Below are 18,306 nucleotides of genomic sequence, written 5' to 3' on the forward strand. Positions count from 1 at the left end.
TCATCCAGAAGCAGGGATTCTGATATCATTTCTACCTGAGTGCTGGTTTCTACCCCCATGTCCGTAATTAACTAAAACTAAATAACCAAAATGGCAGACCAAGAAGCAGCCTGTTCAGAAAATAAAAAAGCATTTGCAAAGTCTCCTTGAGGGACTGGGGGAAAATGTCAAAATATTAAACTTTCTCAGCTGGGGAATTCCTGATATTCCCTCAAGCATTAAGGAATCCAATTTAATAAGCCAAGCCCTTGATCTTGGGGCTTACCCTTATGAAACTTATTCTTGCAAAGGAGAAGCTAAGCCTGCTTATAATTGTGCCTATGAATCACCACCAGAGAACCTCTTTTGTTGCCCAGATGTGATATCTCTCTCTCAGCCAACTCTGCAAATAAACGCACTACCACCCCCCTACATGGGACACAGGTATAAGTCTCCCTGGCAAGGAGGAACAGGATTCCCAGGGAGGAGCCTGGCCCTGGCGTCATGGGATTGAGAATGCTGTCCAGACCAAAAGGAGGAAAAGAAATGAAACAAAATTAAGTTTCAGTGGCTGAGAGATCTCAGAGTCAAGAGGTCAATTTGGAGGTTATTCTTACGCATTATATAGATATTCCTTTTTAGTTTCTAGTGTATTAGGTATTAGAATAACTAGAAGGAAATACCTGAATATGTTGAACAGTAATCCAATAGACTTGATTCTTGATGATAATAATAGAACTCTGTAGCTTTTATCATGTGACTGTGTGATAGTGAAAACCTGGTGACTGACACTCCCTTTAACCAGTGTATGGACAGATAAGTAATAAAATAATGAAAAATATATATATATAAATATTAGGAGGGATAAGGGGTATGGGATGATTTCAGTGTTCTTTTCTATTTTTAAAATATTTTAAAATATTTTTTTATTTTAGAGTAATGAAAATGCTCGAAAATTGATATATTATGATACTGTGAGCTACTGATTGTACACTCTGGATAGATTATATGGCGTGAGAGTCTAACTCAATAAAATTACATTTTAAAAAAAAGCAACCTGTTTGCCTGTGGTCTATTTGCAGGCACTTCCCTGCATCTCTACCAAGGGCGACTATATTAATCTCGGTGCTCCCAAGGGCCTGCAAGATCTGCAGGGGCCTCCTCCTGTGTGACCCACCAGAGATTAAATTGTGACCAATGCAGGGCTGGGATGAAGTAGAATTTTAAAGAATAATTTAGAAACCAATGATCCATGTTATTCTCTTTTTTATGAAATATTACTTGAGAATCAAAAAAACATTCATAGTATTAGCAGTAGCTCCAGAAGCAGCCTTCTATGCAACCTGAAATCTGATAACCACTGATCATTCTGCTTCTGCCTGTAGGTTGCTAATTTTTCATTATTTATTTGTTAAACACCTATCTGCTTTCGTAAAGAATTTGAGGGAACTTAAAAATTTAACTAAAGCAGGTTAAAGATAAATTTGGATTTTTAAAATTGAACAAGCACTGTATTCCTTGGTCAGAGAACAAAATTTCATAGAGCCACTGATGCAATGATGAAAATTAACAGCTAATACATTAGAATAATATTTTTAATAATAGCTACTATTTATTGAGAACTTACTCTCTGTGGTGAGCACTCTACATACCTTATCACATGTAGTCTTCTCAGCAACCTTGTAAGGTTGTTAGTATTATCCCCTTTCTGTAGATGAGGAAGCTCAAATATCAAGACACTTGCCCAAGACTCCACAGTGAGTACAGTACACGGCCTGTGGCTCCCAAGTCTAAGCCTTCAGAACAAGGAAGGCTGCTCACTCACCTTGCTGAGCCTTTGGGTTGCCCTAATCACACTGTAGTGAATAACCAGTCTCTACAGTCTCTCCTCACGCATCAACATTTATGATCCCATCAAAACTCCTTCTAGGTCCCCTCAGAAGGGCCTCTCTTCCAGCCCAACTGAGAGTACATTCTTGCTTCCTGTCTCCCCTGAACATACCCATGATCCTGCGAATGGGGTCATCAGGACTGGCCACGGCCTGGATCTGGCCCTTCAGCACTGTCTCCTTGTCAGAACACAGGGAAAGACAGCTGCCCACTTCCATGCAGACTTTCTCCCCAATGGTAGTCAGGGCATCCTTGAGATGGAAGGAGCTTGAGCAGGGAAGGAAAAGGAAAAGCCAAGGGAAGAAAGGGCTATGAATAAAGTGCACCAAAAACCAACTCAACCCAGGCCCTGATAAGAGTTACAATAACTAATTAAAGGATAAATGCTCTCAAGCCATGCACATTTCCCTCTGTGCTAGAAAGGACAGTGGAAAGGGGAAATCTCAGGTTACACCAGGACCAAGGACCCAAAGCACAACTTCTTGCTAGCATCTATGCTGTTAAATAGGCCTGGATTTGAAGTAAGAACATCTTCAAATATCTCTGAAACAATACAAAAGAAACCAGAAATTCGGTGGCTGCAGGCCAGCTGTGGGAAAGAGAATTTTCACTGGGTACCCTTTTGTACCTTTTGATTTTTAAAATACTATTTCTATTTACTATTAACTATTTATAAAAATAAATAAAATTGAAATTGAAAGTCAAAAAAATTAGCACCTATATTACCTGGGGCTCCCAGGCTCTCCTAGAGTACCTGTGGGGAGCTCACACGTCTCACTGTGCTGGGCTCCATCTGCCAGCTGCCCTCCTGCTGGTAGTTACTCTGAGACGATAACTGTTTTTATTCTGTTTCCGGATCCCTTGGATAGCAGAACGATTTGGGAGGAAGGGAGCAAGCCCTGGAAGTAACCCTGTGCCAGCCAGCCCGCTGGCTGCCAGGTGAATGTGGGCATACAGGCTGGACTCCTGGGGAAGCAGTATACTGGGGCTCCCTGCTGGGTAGCTTTGACAGAGCAGTTTTACTGGAAAGGGACCTGGGTAACACCCTCAGGCAGCCCCTGTGCAGGGGACTCCAGGGTAGGCCTCAGCTCAGCAAACACCCTCCTGGCCTAATTCAAGAGAGATCCTTACTCTTAACATATGGATACATCCCTCACTGCACTGAACATATGCATGCTTTGTGCAAACTCTGCATTAATATTCCTCCATTTGTTAAGGGTGAGAATGTTCTAGAAGCATTTCTAAGGGGATAGTGCAATGGGCAGAAAAGTTTGATCACATACAGGTCACTATGTAAGAATACAGCTTGTTTCTTTTATGGTATTTCCTTAGAGCTGTGTTTTTCAAACTACTAGTTGGTTGTGAAATAAGTTCAGTGGGTAGCAAACAGAATTTTTTAATGGAACAGAATAGAATAAAAATATTATGCTTCATTAAGCATAGTTAGGGAAAGTTTCATTTTGTGAGGTTTTTGCTTTAGTTACATATATATGTGAGTGTATATTAAGTCACAATGTAAAATGTATTTCTTACTATGAGTTCTGGACACAAGCATTTTACCAGCCTAGAGCCCTGCTAACCCTGGAGGTGATTCTAACTTTGACCCTATGCTGAATAAATTCTGCTGGGGTCTTCATCAGAGTAAACAGATAAGCTGGAGAACAAGGTTTCCTTTCAGTTCCTAGAGTGGCCCCCGATTCTACCTTACACTGGCGGACCCCATTCCAGTCTGTTCCCATCCCATCTACTGCCTCCCATCCACCTATTTATAAATACACTTCATAGCTCTCAGCCACTTACGGGAGATGCATATCTGTTAGCAGAATCTTGACAATCATCTTGAGTTTCCCAGCAAACTCTGCCTGGAATGAAATTCCTGGGGCTACCATGCTGAACGTGACCAGCAATACAGCCCCCAGGACGGTCAGGTGCTCCAGCTGAAGCTGAAGCTCTTGGAAGCGAGACTGGTCCATCAAAACTGTCTGCAAACAATACCACAGTACAGGCATCACCAAGCTGAAGATTCGGGCTGGTCAGCAGGGGGCAGCAGGGCCACAGCTCCTACAGACACCTCCAGGTTTCACTCAGGATTTTCTAGAGTCATTTCAGAACTATATGGAAATCATGTGGAAATTATTCTTCGGTCTTAAAGCCCCTTCTTCCTTAGAAAAGAGAGAGCACTGCACACTTGTTAAAAGTATGAGACAAATCCGGGTGTAAGACCAGGTGTCATCATTTAATTAGCAGTGTGACCTCATTTAAATTTCTTGAACTCCCTGAATGCGATGCAAAAACAAGATTCCTATTTCATAGGTTTGTTTTAAAGATGAAAAGAGATCATGTACGTATGAAGTGGCTGGCAGAATAAATTAAGAGTTACATTATTAGAAAGGCAAAAGTAATGAGTACAGAGCTAGGGTGACCTACTCATGCTATTCTGTCCTGGACTGGCCCAGTTTTAAAACAGAAAGTTCTGAGTCCTGGGAACCCTCTCTGTCCCAGGAAAAGCAGGCCAACCTATCCCCCTACAGGGAACGCTGGAGGGAAGGAAGGGGAAATTCCTTGAGGGCAGAACCTAAACTTATTCACTCAGCACAAAGGAGGCTCTCAAAAACTGGTAAATGAATAAAGACAAAATAAATAGAGTAGAAAGAGTAGGCCTGGCAGATTACAACTGAAAGCTAACTGAAAAGCAACCAATGAGTGAGTTTCCGTGACTGCTCCTCCCATGCTGACAGTCACTCTGTGGAGTCACTCCTGGAGCGTAACATGCCAAAGTCCCCTGCGCGGGGTGAGGGGAAGGGTAGTAGAGAGGCTGCAGAGATCTGGCTTCTGATCTGAGTTTTTACAGGTTAATCAAATGAAGCTTTCTTGCTGTAAGAAACTAAGAAAAACCAAATCAAGACGGTAACAATTTGGGATCTTAGCCTAGAGTTCTTCTTAAGAAGCTAAAAAACTATCCTGAAAGATGGACAATTCTTTGTTATTGATGTTTGTTGAAGCATATCTTCTAATCAGCCTTTTTTTTTTTTTCAAACTTCGCTTTGGTATAAAGCAGTACCCTTGCTTTCTGGCCTCCCCAAAGTATGCAGTACTTGAGTTTAGGATGCAAGAGATTTCCAAGTATCAATTCTGAGAGGAGTAGATATCTGTCCCCAGTGAAAACACCGTCTTCCCCGCAGCTGAGTATTTTTCAAAAGAAATGTCAGCCTGAGAAGTGCCCTCCAGGAGAGAACATAACATCTCTATTTCAGAAAACAGCACTACCACTCCCCCATTCAACACCCTCCTTAAATCCTCCTCTAGCACAAACATATAACTCAGAGGCAAGAGGTGAAACATTAAGCTTACAACTTTGTGAAAGGAAAAATAAGGAAACTTAGATGAGAAAGATATTTAGAGAAGTAGCAGGATCTGAGGGTAAAAGTAAGAAGCATGAGTGTCCTCAAAAGAACAGTGGAGGATTCGTTTCTGCACACTACATTAGCAATTAAACAAATAGGGAAATCCCTTGTTAGTTATCTCCTTAAAGGAGGACTACAGTTACAAATACTTTTTGTGAAAAGTATAAAAAAGAAAGAATACTGCTCAGCATGGAAGGGGAAGAAATTTCTTTCAATAAAACTGTAAAGCAACACAACTGTAGCAGTTGTGCTTTTATCAAGATGAGTGAAAACAGTATAAAAGTTCAGCACAAACTGAAATCCTTATACATTGCTGGTGGGATTGTAAAATGATGCAGCTGCTCTGGAAAACAGTTTAGAAGTTCTTCAAAATGTTAAACGCAGTCACTATAACAATTCCAGTCCCAGGTATACCCCCAAAAGAACTGAAAAACATACATCCACACAAAAACTTTAAAAAGAAGGTTCCAAGCAGCATTATTCATAACAGCCAAAAAGTAGAAACAGCCAAAATGTCCATCAACTGACAAATGGATAAATAAAATGTGGTATATCCACTCTATGGAATATTACTCAGCCATAAAAAGGAAGTACTGATATATGCTACACCATGGATGAACCCTGAAACCATTATGCTAGGTAAAAGAAGCCAGACACAAAAAGCCACCTACTATATGATTCTATTAATATGAAATGTACAGAATAGGCAAATCCAGAGAGACAGAAAGCAGATCAGTGGTTGCCAGAGGCTAGGGAAGGAGGGAATGGGGAGTGACTGCTTAATGGGTACAGGGTTTCTTTTTTGGGTGATGAAACTTTTCCGAAATTAGATCATGGTGATGGTGTACAACTCTGAAATACTAAAACCACTGAACTGTACACTTTAAGAGAGTGAATTTTATGGTATGTGAACTGTATCAGAATAAAGCACCAAAAGAAATATGAGTAGTTACACTGCTCAGGAGTACATACTTCGGGGAAAGGTCTCTGGAGGTGGTCCCATTTCAGAAGTTTCAAGTAGGCATAATTCTGGACAGCAACCGGACTCGGCACGGTAACATCCCCAGAGCAAGCAGCCCCTCCTATGGCGGGCAGGGAATTTCTACACTTCTGATTCATAAGGTCATCTGCAGCTTCTTCTAGCCACTGGGTAACAAAGTCCAGGGAATCTGAGAATGACAAGGCTGCAAACATTACTATGACACTTAGGAGGGATGCTTCTCGGAACTACTTTAGGGAAGATCATCCTGCAATGTGGTACAGTACCGAGTATAGATTTTGGAATCAAATAGTATCAACAATTATTAGATGAGTGATCTTAGGGAAGTCATAATCCTTCTGAGTATCAGATTTTTAAATAAAGAAATTTACAACACCCACCTTATCAGCCCTTTTGAGGATTCAATGAAATGATGAATGCAAAGCACCTACCCAGGGCTTGCCACATACCAGAAGTTCAACAAGCACAATGGTTTTCTTCTCTCCTGTCCCGACCACTGCATGAGATGTGGGTGAAAGCTCTAAGGACTCCAGTTCTCTGAGATGGCAAAAGATTCTTGCCCAGAGACAGATGGGATGTGACACTGGCTAGAGTTTCCCCATGTAAAGTATCCACTACACTGAAGATGAGGTTTTTTTCCCTGTCTAGATCTTAATCTAGTATCAATCTGGTTTACTTTTTGCCTTGCAGGAAGTGAGCTCTGCAACACGTCTGACATGCTGCCCAGCATTTGGAACACCACCAGAGGGAAATACTCAGCCGGCTTTAATCAGCCATGATGGTCCCTCTACTTTTCTAAGAAGAACAATAGAGCAGGGACTCTGAGAGACATAAGAGAAAGAATATGAGGTTCTTTTTCTCATTATCTGAGCAAAAACACCTGTCAGGTCCTGGGAGGTGTTGCAGCTCTGCCAGTGGAAGCCTCCTTAAAACTAGGTTGGCAGCCAGAGACATGGCTGTAGTCCACTCTTTTACTGCTGCAAGAAGATGCACTTTCTGGTTCTTTGATAGCAAACCTTGAATTTTATTCAGTGAATAGGTACTAGTCTCTCACTGACTAAAGACTGCAGCCACGCTTCCCTCAGGCAGTGAGTCTTTCCCTGTACCCTGGCTTCCAGTACATGGCTCTCAATCCTATGAAACTGCTTCCCTAGTGTTTCCCAAGGGGTGTATAATGTACTGACCGAGATTGTGAGCCACATGGTTAATTGATTCTGGTCAATAATCTCTCAAAATCTGTTTCCACATCTGTAAAATGAGGTTTAAAAAGAGTGCCTATCTCACAGGTTTACCAAGTGAGAATTATAGACAATAGTGAATATTCAGTCCTTGGCAAGGGGTCCAGTACTGAGAGTTAGGCATTCTTCTTTTTTTTACTACTGCTACTTCTATTCTGCTCTTTTATGGTGACTCCTGGCCCCCAGCACCTCATCAGCCTTCTCTATCTGGAGCTGGATTGAACAACTGTTCAGGGCACTGAATTAACTACTCTGGCCGGGCAACATCAGCTATCCAGAGATTGCCACTTTCATCTTGTGACCAGCGGAGCTAGAGGCCAAAGGGAACTCAAAATAAATTGGATCTGAAAAATGCTATTTACCCAGAACATCAGCTGCTGACGCAGAGACCAAAGAGCACCCCAGAATTTCAACACGCATTGTTTCCCAGCAGTCAACTGAGAAGTTTATAAAAATGAGACTGTTCCTAGGTGTGAGGTCCGGAAGATTGATGCATACCAAACAGACGCAAAGTGAAATTTTCTGCTGTATCTACCTCCCAGGGAGAAGAAAAGTGAATTAAACTTTCACAAGAAATTTGTTACGTTTTTAAAATCAAGACCAAGAATGCAATTTACCTCTAACTTGTGTTTTCATTAAAAACCTTCTTCATTCTTTTTAATTCCTGTTCTAAAATCTTACTCATATTTCTCTTGCTTGTCAATTCAGTTTTCTTTCCAACGTTTAAAAGTACAATCTGATGTAGTCCTAATGTGTTGTGCTTTTACTTCCTCAAATTGGATTATTCTCATACTAACATTTTAGTTTTGTTTTGAAAACAATAATCATTATGGAACTAGCTATAGCAACTAAAATGAAAAAAATACAATGAAAGAGTTCCATAATACATTAAACATACTTGGTTGCTTCTCCAAAAGCTCTTGAAACTTCTTCCTTTCATATTCAACCGACTGCTGCATGAGATGTGGCCTAATGCTACTGACAGCAAAGTTTGCCATGTCCACTTTCATTAGGCCCAACACAGAAAAAATTGCCCTGAGAGAAAAGAGAGGAAAGGATTTAAAACTCGGTACTTATAAAATAAAAATAGTTGAGCTGATCTGAGAGTCTTTTCACCTCATAAAGGGTTATAGCAATCAGAGCAGATTTAAAAAAAGAATTGGGAAACATAAAAATTTAAATGAAAGTGTGTAAAGGCTGAAAATTTGAAGTACCTTTCTGTCCTCATCCCCTCTACCACCCCCAAACAAAACTGCTTCCCGGACTGCCTTTCTAGCACAAAACTCATTTCTTGGCTCTGGAACAACCCTCATGGCAGCTACAGAGGAAGAACAGAGCCTAAGACCCAAAGTTAAATGCAGGGAGCTCACCACCCCAGTCTGTACCTTCAAATAGGTTAATTCACTTTCCTAGGAAAGAAAGATAATTAACTCTCTCCTTTCTCATCCCCCCTTGCTCCAGTTTCTCTTAGTTTTAGGGCATGCTTTTTATGCTCTAGTTCTGATGGCACAATTGCTAGTTAAGGCACTGAATGTACCCAACGGGTAGATCTGACCTGATGATGCCAAGGATGCCTTCAACCCTGCCAGGTCACGTACCATAACCACTCTCACCAAATGACAAGAGCTGCTAAGCGACCTCCTTGCAGGAGGTACTTAAGAACCTAAGCTACAGGTTTAGGTGTGGCCCTACTCAGAAGCAGGAACAGGATCAAATGCCCTCCAAAGTCCCCTGAAGCCCTCTGGGACTGAACGTACATGAAATGATAGAGCAAACTCACCCACACATAAGGTAATTATGTACAAGAAACAATACACTGTCTGAGGAATAATTAAATCCCCTTTTACACATCCTGGGCCCCTCCTTCTACCACTCCACCTACCAAATGCATGGGGTATTGTCTTTCCTTGGAGGGTCTTCCTAACAGTTCCCCAAATCCACCTACAGGAAACCAGAGACTATTTGAAACTGCTAACTGGTGGCCCACTGACTGGAAGTAACTCACAAACATGTTTTGTGCTTACATAGTGTTTTTTAAAATCTGGATTTCCAGCTTCTCTTGAAAAATCAAAAGATCTGGCAACCTGGGTCCACATCCCATCATGGCCACAATCAGCTAAACTAAGTGGCCGCAGCTACCTCCTTTAGGCACGTACTTGCCAGTCTGCCACAGTCCCCTAGCCCCCTTCACTTTTTACGAGAGGAATTTGAGTTTGCTGCAAGATATTTCCCCAGGGGACTCTCATCCACCTTTGTCAGATTAAAGCTCTTTTTCACTATTTTATTTCTAGTGTTCAGCACCATGCCTGACACATAAGAGGTACTTGATAAAAGCCTGCTGAATGAATGAATGAATAAACTACTACTCTTGGGGGTTTTTTTCAGTACTCTTTCTAAACCCTGAGGTAACCTTACAATGCAGGGCACTTCTGTATGTACTGAAGAAATGAAAGAGAATATGCTATCTGTTCTCGTTCATAACAGACATCAAGAAAAGCTGGAAATGAAAGGAATTTTTTCTGCTTATAAAACTTTGGAAAGCAATTTAGTTTAACATGCAAGAGAGCCTTAAAACTGTTTATACCTTCTGACACAGAAATCCCACTTTTAGAACCTATCTTAAGAAATTACCTAAAATTCAGAAGAAAGTTCTGTGCACGAAGATTTTCAATGCAGAATTAAATAGTAAATAATTATAATAATCTAGTTGTCCATTTAGGAGAGAAATAGTTAAGTATATTTACCCAAATGAATATTTTAGAGCCATTAAAAATGTTTATCAGGAGTTTGAAAAAATTATATAAGTTGGTTATAAAAGGGCAACAGAAGAGATCCTCGTGGTATTGGAAGTATTCAGCATCTTGGCTGTGGTGGTAGAAACACAAATCTACACAGGTGATAAAACTGTATAAAACTCATACACACAAATGAGTACAAGTAAAATGGGAAATCTAAATAAGATCAGTGGATTGTACCAATGTCAATATCCTGGTTGTGATACTATACAACAGTTATGCAATATGTTACCATTGGGTGAAACTAAACAAAGCATTCAAGAGGTCTCTATTTTTCTTACAGGCACATGTGAATCTCCAATATCTCAATAATAATTTCAATTTAAAATAATATTAGTAAAATGATTAGGGTATAATAATAGAAAAAGTCAGGCCTGTCATGCCCACCAGTGGATCTTCTTAGGTTCAACTAAACATTCGGACTCACAGGACTACCACAGGATACATTTGGCATCATCTATTCAGAGGATGAAGAACAAGAACACAGCTTGCCAGCTGGGCAGCACCAACATCTCTCTACAGATATGAGGGAGACAACTAAGGTGCACAGAGAGCTGCATGAGAAGGGTGCAGAGCCTCATGACCCACACGAGCCAATATACTTGGTAACAATTCCATAACATGGCTTCCAGGGTCCCCCCACCAGGGACATGCCCAGTTATAAGAACTACCCCACTCAGGGAAGTCCAAAGAACTGGTATTTATAGTTCATCATCTTTCCTTAAATTCCAGATGCAATTTACCAATCGGGGTTCATTTTCTGCATAAATAATGTTGCTAAGTAGCATTTTTTGATGCATATCATCTTATCTGTTTACAGGAAAAGAGAGCTAAGCAGTTAACCAAAAATAACATCTTTAGGCAGCATCATATTAATCCTTTGCCATATTAGCAGAAAAACATATAAATTTGATCACAATTAAATATAATTAAAAAATAAATATTCTTAAGACAAAAGAATATGGACTATATATGTTAGTTAACAAGATTATAAAATGTTAAATTTCTTGAGTGTCTTAGTTGTATGATTATGTAGGAGAATGTCCATGTTCTTAGGAGGTACTAAGGTGCTGAAATAAATATTTAAGGATGAAACAACGTCTGCCATTAACCCTCAGATGGTTGAGAAAAAAAAATGCACACATTCACATATATATAAAACATAGAACAAATGTGACAAAATGTTAAAAACCGCTGAATCTAGGTGAAGGGTATATGAGGGCTGATTGTAACTTTTCTGTCAGTTTGGAACTTTTCAAAATAAAAAATTTGGGAAAAAAAGAGCCTAAATATATGTATATATCCAAAATGATAATAGTAACTGCCTTTGAGTGGTAAAATTATGGGTGAATTTTTTCCTTCTACTTTTTATATTTTTTCAAAATGTCTGGTTTTTGCTATTTTTAAATGTATGAGTACCCAGACTTGAGGAAGTCTAAATTTGAAAACAGGTTTGGCATTTTAGGTGCACTGGGTGTGATTAACACAATTTCCATACCTGAAAAGGGGCACTATTTCCTTAATGTCCTTTAATTTCTTAACTTCCTCATCACGAGCCGGTGCACATAGAGTCCCCATCATGCCAATAATGAATTCAGCCAGCTTGGAAATGTCTAGGGCCCCATTCTCTGCTTCCTGCTTTATCAGATCCAGATCCAAGACTTCCGTTATCTGGTTTCTCAGTCTAGTGTGACCAGGCAGCAAGAAAGATAAGAGAGTCTACAAGAGAGCATAACAAACTTTAATCAAAGTTTCTCAGGCAGACATCATTTTTTATTACATACAAAGGAATTTAAAACTATCCAAATAAGGGCTTGCCGATTGCTACTGTAATAGTTGTACATATTTGAACCTCTTATTCAACAAATCTACAGAAAAACAGAAGCTTTCAAATCATTTAGAATAGCTATTTAAAATTCCATTTCAGCCCAAGTAGCATCAACTGGATACAGAAAGAAAAAGCTGCTGAAGGTGAAAAATGGAAAACACACTTATTAATGTGAGCCCATGAGCCAACCTAGTTACCAATTTCCATGGATACATTTCTGCTTTGCTATCACTGCTAAAAGCATTGCTTCTTCCCACCAAATGTCTCATTTATCACAGACTGAATCACTTTTTAAATAAACTGAATGTGTCCATACTTGTTGAGTAATTTATAAACTACCTATATTTTGTAAAATAACTTCTGTTTTATTTAAATAATTCTGTTTAGAAACATGACTTTTTATTCATTTATAAGACTAACACCTTCAGGTTATCATGGCTTTCTTGAAATTAAAAAAAAAATTGCAAGGTCCAAAGGGTACTAAACCAAAAACACTCTTGGTTCATATTTCGGCAAGTAATTTAACTTCTTGATCCTTCAATGTCCTTGAAGTCTTCTGGTGCGGTAACACAGAGAGGTCGAATAAATACTCCTCAAACCAGAAAAGCATCACAATTTTCTCTGATAAGGAATTGCTTTACATCTCACCTCTTTGATCTCCCCTACTAGTCTGATGGCATGGTCATACGTTGGGGGGTCTTCACTTAGCTGGACACTCAAACAATCCCAAAAAGCTTTATGTACAATCTCCTTTATTCTCTTCTCCAAGCTGAAGGCAAATTAAAAACAAAAGGAGAAAGCCAAAATAGTTGAATCTCTAACTACTTTCAAAACCACAAATTCCGTGTTTAGGGTGAAAATTTTAAAAACAATTTAGATCAAGAAAAGATTTTCCAGACATCCTTAAACCAACGACATATGTCATTTTTAGTTAGCGGGTTTTTCAATAATTACCTCATTGGGAAGAATAACTTTCAACTAATTTAATAGTAGACATTGATCCCATTAATGGTATATAACTAGGTCATACAATAAAAAGAACACTGGAAAATTTAGAGTTATTAGTTTTTAGTGCTGATACCAGCAAGTTTTCAAAGATATTTATGATCAAGTAGTTGACTGTAATAATTAGTTATCTTAAGAATTTACCAAGTAGTTACGATAATTCAGCATGTATACAGGTTGAAGGATTTTATTTCCTAAAAATAAATAAATATAGGGCAATTGTTTAATTACTTACCAAACGACAATTTATATGTAACATCTCATTAATGTGAAAAGGCAAATACTATCTTTACAGACATATAAGAAATGTCTGAAAAGTCATATTTAGAAGGCTGCTGTGGGAAACACTGTAGCTTGCCAAAAGCCACTCCTCCTTCTATGCTAACAGGACCACAAAATTTTTCTGGGTGGCATTATACTCTGAGGATAAATCACGGTTAACCTAAGCCTATCATAGCAGTTCCATTCCTTTTCCTTTTTGCCAGATTCGAGCTTTCCGAGGCTTACTTAAAGCTGGGAGTAGTTTGAACTAACAAAATATTAGAGCACATCTTCCGCCCTTGTAAAAGGAGAGCCTAAGTCCACCCACCTTTTTCCCTCTTTCCTGGAGTGCTGGTATATGATGGAATAGTATATGATGGAATGCTTGGAGCTGCAGCTGCCATTTTGCAACCATGAGGGAAAGGACAAGAGAATCACAGACATCAGAGTCCTGACATCAATGAACTGCTGAAAGAGGAGCACCTATAACCATATTTCATTGACTCTAAAACAAACATTTTTGTTCATATTCTAATATCTCTGAATCTTGGATCTTTCTTAAAACTGATGGCATTTTTACACTATAATGGTTTTTTTCTTTCAAACGACAAAACACTTTTAAAAGGCATCCATTAAAATTGATAATGTTTTAGATGCAATGAAATATGATATGTGACAGGCACCAGAGATACAGAGAATAATGCATTGTCCTTTCTTTCGTGGAGTTTACAATCTGGTGAAGACAGCAAGTAAACTAACAATTACATACAATGTGATAGAAAATATAAGAAACAATGCTATGAAAATACAAGATGAGATGGCTAAAGTGTATTGAGTAGGCGGAAGTGGTCTAGAAAGATTTCCAGAGTTTTCCATCATTCACATGTGAAGGACAAGTGGTCTTGAGATCTATTTTCAAACTTCAGTAACTTCTAGTATAGGGATATTTTTTGGTAATAATGTACAAAAAAGAAAAATATATTTGAATATATCAGCATCAACTGAAGGAAACATATCCAGAACTGGGAGAAGACAGTATTCTCCTACTAAACAAGACAACCTAGTAACCATCTTACCTGTCTTCTGGTAACTCAACAGGTTTAATCTGAAAGTCTCCGTTTACTACAATTTCATGGGCTAGAGCCATGTTAGTGACTCCTTTCGCTGTCTCCAAGAGTTCTTCTACTGTCACAAATCGAGGAGGGCTAGCTGTAACAAAATCCCAGTATGAGAGATTTGCTTCTCTAGATTAGAATTTCTATTAAAACAAGAGGGGGAGGGATGTTCTGGTAAAAGCCAATACTCTCAGTTATGCCTCTGTTTATGAAAATGTTCTGGTAAGTGGAAGGCACCAGACATCGCTTATGCCACCATCAGCAGTTTACATTTTGCACCATTACTAGCAAATAATCTCCCCCAATTAAAATAGCATCAAGACCTTTAGGATGTTAGATGCTACTTAAACAATGATAAAACTACGGCCCTCTACAGGCTAAGGAAGAATATGAGAGTTCTGAAGCGGACCAATGAACAGAGCAGAGTGTGTGAAGCATAATTTTGTAGAAAGCCGGCCCACTGGATCAGAAACTTCACAGTCATCTTTGATTTCTCCCTTTCCCCTGCTTCATTATCCAAGTCCTGTAGACTTTAATTCTCTCTCAACTGCTGCAATAGCTTCATATGAGTCTGCATACTTCTCGCTCTTCTGATTATAACCAAGTTAGGATTTGGGAGATGATTATGATTACCAAATCATTATATAGATATTCCTTTTTACTTTCTGGTATATTAGAGTAGACGGAAACAAATACCTGAAATCTCTGAACTGTAATCCAACTTTCTTGATCTCTGATAATGAGAATAGCCTTTATCTTGTACTCCTGTGATTGTAAAAACCTTGTGACTGACCCTCACTTGAACCCCTTTTATCTGGTTTTTTCAACTTTAGAGTCTTATGATCACTAAGGACAGTCCCTAATGTTTAATGAAGGGCCTTCAGTCAGCCCAGAACCAATCCACTCCAATTCCAAAGCTATCTTGATAAAGGACGCTGGATCTAACCAAAATGGTCCTGTCTGACAGGTGCAGTCCTTAAACTTTAACCTATAAGTGACCTATACCTCATTATAATACTAAAAACCATGCCCACCATCATATTAAAGCCTCCATTTTCTTACATATGTTCTGTGACTAAGCACGTATTCAATCTGCGCATGCTCAATAATTAGATCACCTCTAGTTACATCATCTAGAACCACTGTGCTCATTATCCTAAAACCTGCCCATCTTTTGATACTATAAAACTATCAGAATTACCGCAGTTTGAGGAGACAGATTTTTAGGCAGATAGGCAGTCTGCTCTCCTGCTTCACGCCTAGCAATAAACTCTTTTTCTCTTTGAAACCCTGGTGTCTCAGGAATTGGTCATTTGAGCACATTCGGCAGAGACCCACTGCTTTTGATCGGTATCATGATAGAGCTTGAGATTTATCTTCTAGAAAGTAAGTTCTCTAATTCAAATCTTCTCAAGAGTTCTGCAGGGAGGAACAAAGGGTAATTCTTATTTTTAAAAAGTCTGTAATAGCGGTTCTCAAATGTTAGCCTATACAAGAATCAGAGGGGGGGCTTTTTAAAACAGATTGCTGGGTTCCACTCTCAGGATTTGTAATTCAGCAAGTCAGGGTGGGGTTGGAGGATTTGCGTTTCTAACAAGTCTCCAACTAATGCTAATACTGAGGCTTTTGTTCCCAGAAACCATATTATGAGAAGCACTGATCTATAAAATGACCATATTAATTTTATGTGATGGTGATAAGATTCGGGCATAAAATGACATAAGTGATATCATTCTCTGGTTTTCACAGGGTCACTTATAAATATGACTAGATTTTCTTATGTTAGTGAAAAGTTATTTTTCTTCTCCTTTTGCCCTTTTGCTACCCCCCCCCCCAAAAAAATGAACCATATCTATGAACTGATCATATACTGTATGGTAAAAATCTTTATTTCGTCATGTAAAGGGAAGTTAGGAAAACTCACAAAATTCTTCTCAGCATATCCAGAGAATATGAATAAAAATGCCAAATAAATAAATTTTGCTTTATGAGTATTGGCAAAAGATAACAAATATTCAAAATCAAGGCCCAGATACATATTTTCAATTCTCAATATTGTTAAGATGTCAATTTTCCCCCAAGATGATCTATGGATTTTAATACAATCCCAATCAAAACCCCAACAGGATTTGCTGAAATTGCCAAAGTGATTCTAAAATGTAGATGGAAATGCAAATGACCTAATAAATTCAAAGCAATTTTGAAAAAAGAACAAAACTGGAGGACTTTAACTGATTTCAAAACTTACTATAAAGCTATAATAATCATGATAGTGTATTTTTGGCATGAGGATAGATACACAGATCAACTGAACAGAGCAGGGAATTCAGAAATAGACACATATATACTCATATCTCTCTATATATATCATTTTTATAACAATATATGTATATATTTATTCAAAGGATTTTGAACAAAGGTGCCAAGATAATTCAACAGAATAAGGATATAATCTTTTCATCAAATGCTACTGGAACAATTGACATCCATATGTAAAAAAAAGACCCATGACCCTTACCTCAAATGATTAACAAAAATGAACACAAAAGATTGTAGAACTAAATGTAAGAGCTAATATTATAAAACTTCTTAAAGAAAACATAGGAGAAAAATCTTTGTGACCTTGGGTTAGGCAAAGATGTCTTAGAATACAAAAAGCTAAAAGTATAAAAGAAAAAATTGATAAACTGGCCTTTATCAAAATGTAAAACTGTGCTCTGTGATAGACTCTGTTAAGAAGATGACAAGGTAAGGCACAGAATAGGAGAAAATATTTGCAAAACATGTATCTGACAAAGGAATGGTTTCCAAAATACATAAAGAACTCTTCCAACTCAATAACAGGAGACAAAGAACCCAAAATTAAAAAATGGGCTAAAGATGCTTGCTCAACATCATTAATCATCAAGGAAATACAAATTAAAACCACAATAACATATCATCACACATCCTCTAGAATGGCCAAAGTCACAAAGACTGACCATACCAAATGTTGGCCTAGACGTGGAACATGTTGAACTGTCATATATTGTTGGTGGGAATGCAAAATGGTACAGTCACTTTGGGAAACAGTCTGTTTTTTTTTTAATAAAGTAAAACATATACTTATTACAACATGACTCAATAACCCCACTTCTCGGTTTTTACCCAAGAAAACCAAAAACATACGGCTATATGAAAACTTGTACTCAAATGTTAACAGCAGCTTTCTTTCTAATAACCAAAATCTGAAGCTACCGCAAATGCCTAACAACTGCAGAATGGATAAACAAATTGTAGTATATTCATACAGTAGAAAACTACTTGGCAATGAAAAAGTACCAAATTACTGATATATGCAAAAACACAGATGAATCTCAAAGCATTATCTCAAGTGAAAGAAGCCAAACACAAGAGTACATACAGTATAATCCATTTATATTAAATTATACAAAAGGCAAAACTATAGTGACAGAAAGCAGATCACTGACTACCAAGGGCTGAGAGTGGTGGGAAGGGATTCAATGCCAAGGGAAACAAGGGAGTTTTGGAGCTAATGTAAATGTTCTAGCTCAGGATTGTGGTGGTAGTCACACAACTGTAAATGTAATTATCAAAACTTCCCAAATTGTACATTTAAAATTTGAGAGTTTATTAGGTATAAATTATACCTTGATAAAGTGGATTTAAACTCTAAGGTTCTCAGTAAGGGTTACACACACACACAAAGAGAGACATAGCCACAACACACACTGATCATTACATTACTTCAAGCTAGTATTTTCTGTTACCATTTAACAGAAAATGGAACT

At 38.4% G+C, this 18,306-nt stretch overlaps 1 protein-coding gene across 3 annotated transcripts in view; it reads right to left on the reverse strand.

Moving 5' to 3' along the window:
• TCP11L1 (t-complex 11 like 1) overlaps positions 1-18,306 on the reverse strand; it is a 42,865-nt gene that overhangs the window by 4,487 nt on the left and 20,072 nt on the right. For 2 of the 3 annotated variants that reach the window (XM_037838950.1, XM_037838949.1), the window contains 7 exons: positions 14,477-14,609; positions 12,783-12,903; positions 11,805-12,025; positions 8,410-8,546; positions 6,246-6,442; positions 3,670-3,851; positions 1,982-2,136 (listed from right to left, as the gene is read on the reverse strand). In XM_037838950.1, the coding sequence (XP_037694878.1) occupies positions 1,982-2,136; positions 3,670-3,851; positions 6,246-6,442; positions 8,410-8,546; positions 11,805-12,025; positions 12,783-12,903; positions 14,477-14,609 (1,146 nt within the window). The remainder of the gene's footprint in view (positions 1-1,981; positions 2,137-3,669; positions 3,852-6,245; positions 6,443-8,409; positions 8,547-11,804; positions 12,026-12,782; positions 12,904-14,476; positions 14,610-18,306) is intronic. The other variant, XM_037838951.1, reaches the window with a different exon arrangement.

The sequence above is a fragment of the Choloepus didactylus genome, chromosome 6 (genome assembly GCF_015220235.1).
Source record: "Choloepus didactylus isolate mChoDid1 chromosome 6, mChoDid1.pri, whole genome shotgun sequence".
NCBI lineage: Eukaryota > Metazoa > Chordata > Mammalia > Pilosa > Megalonychidae > Choloepus > Choloepus didactylus.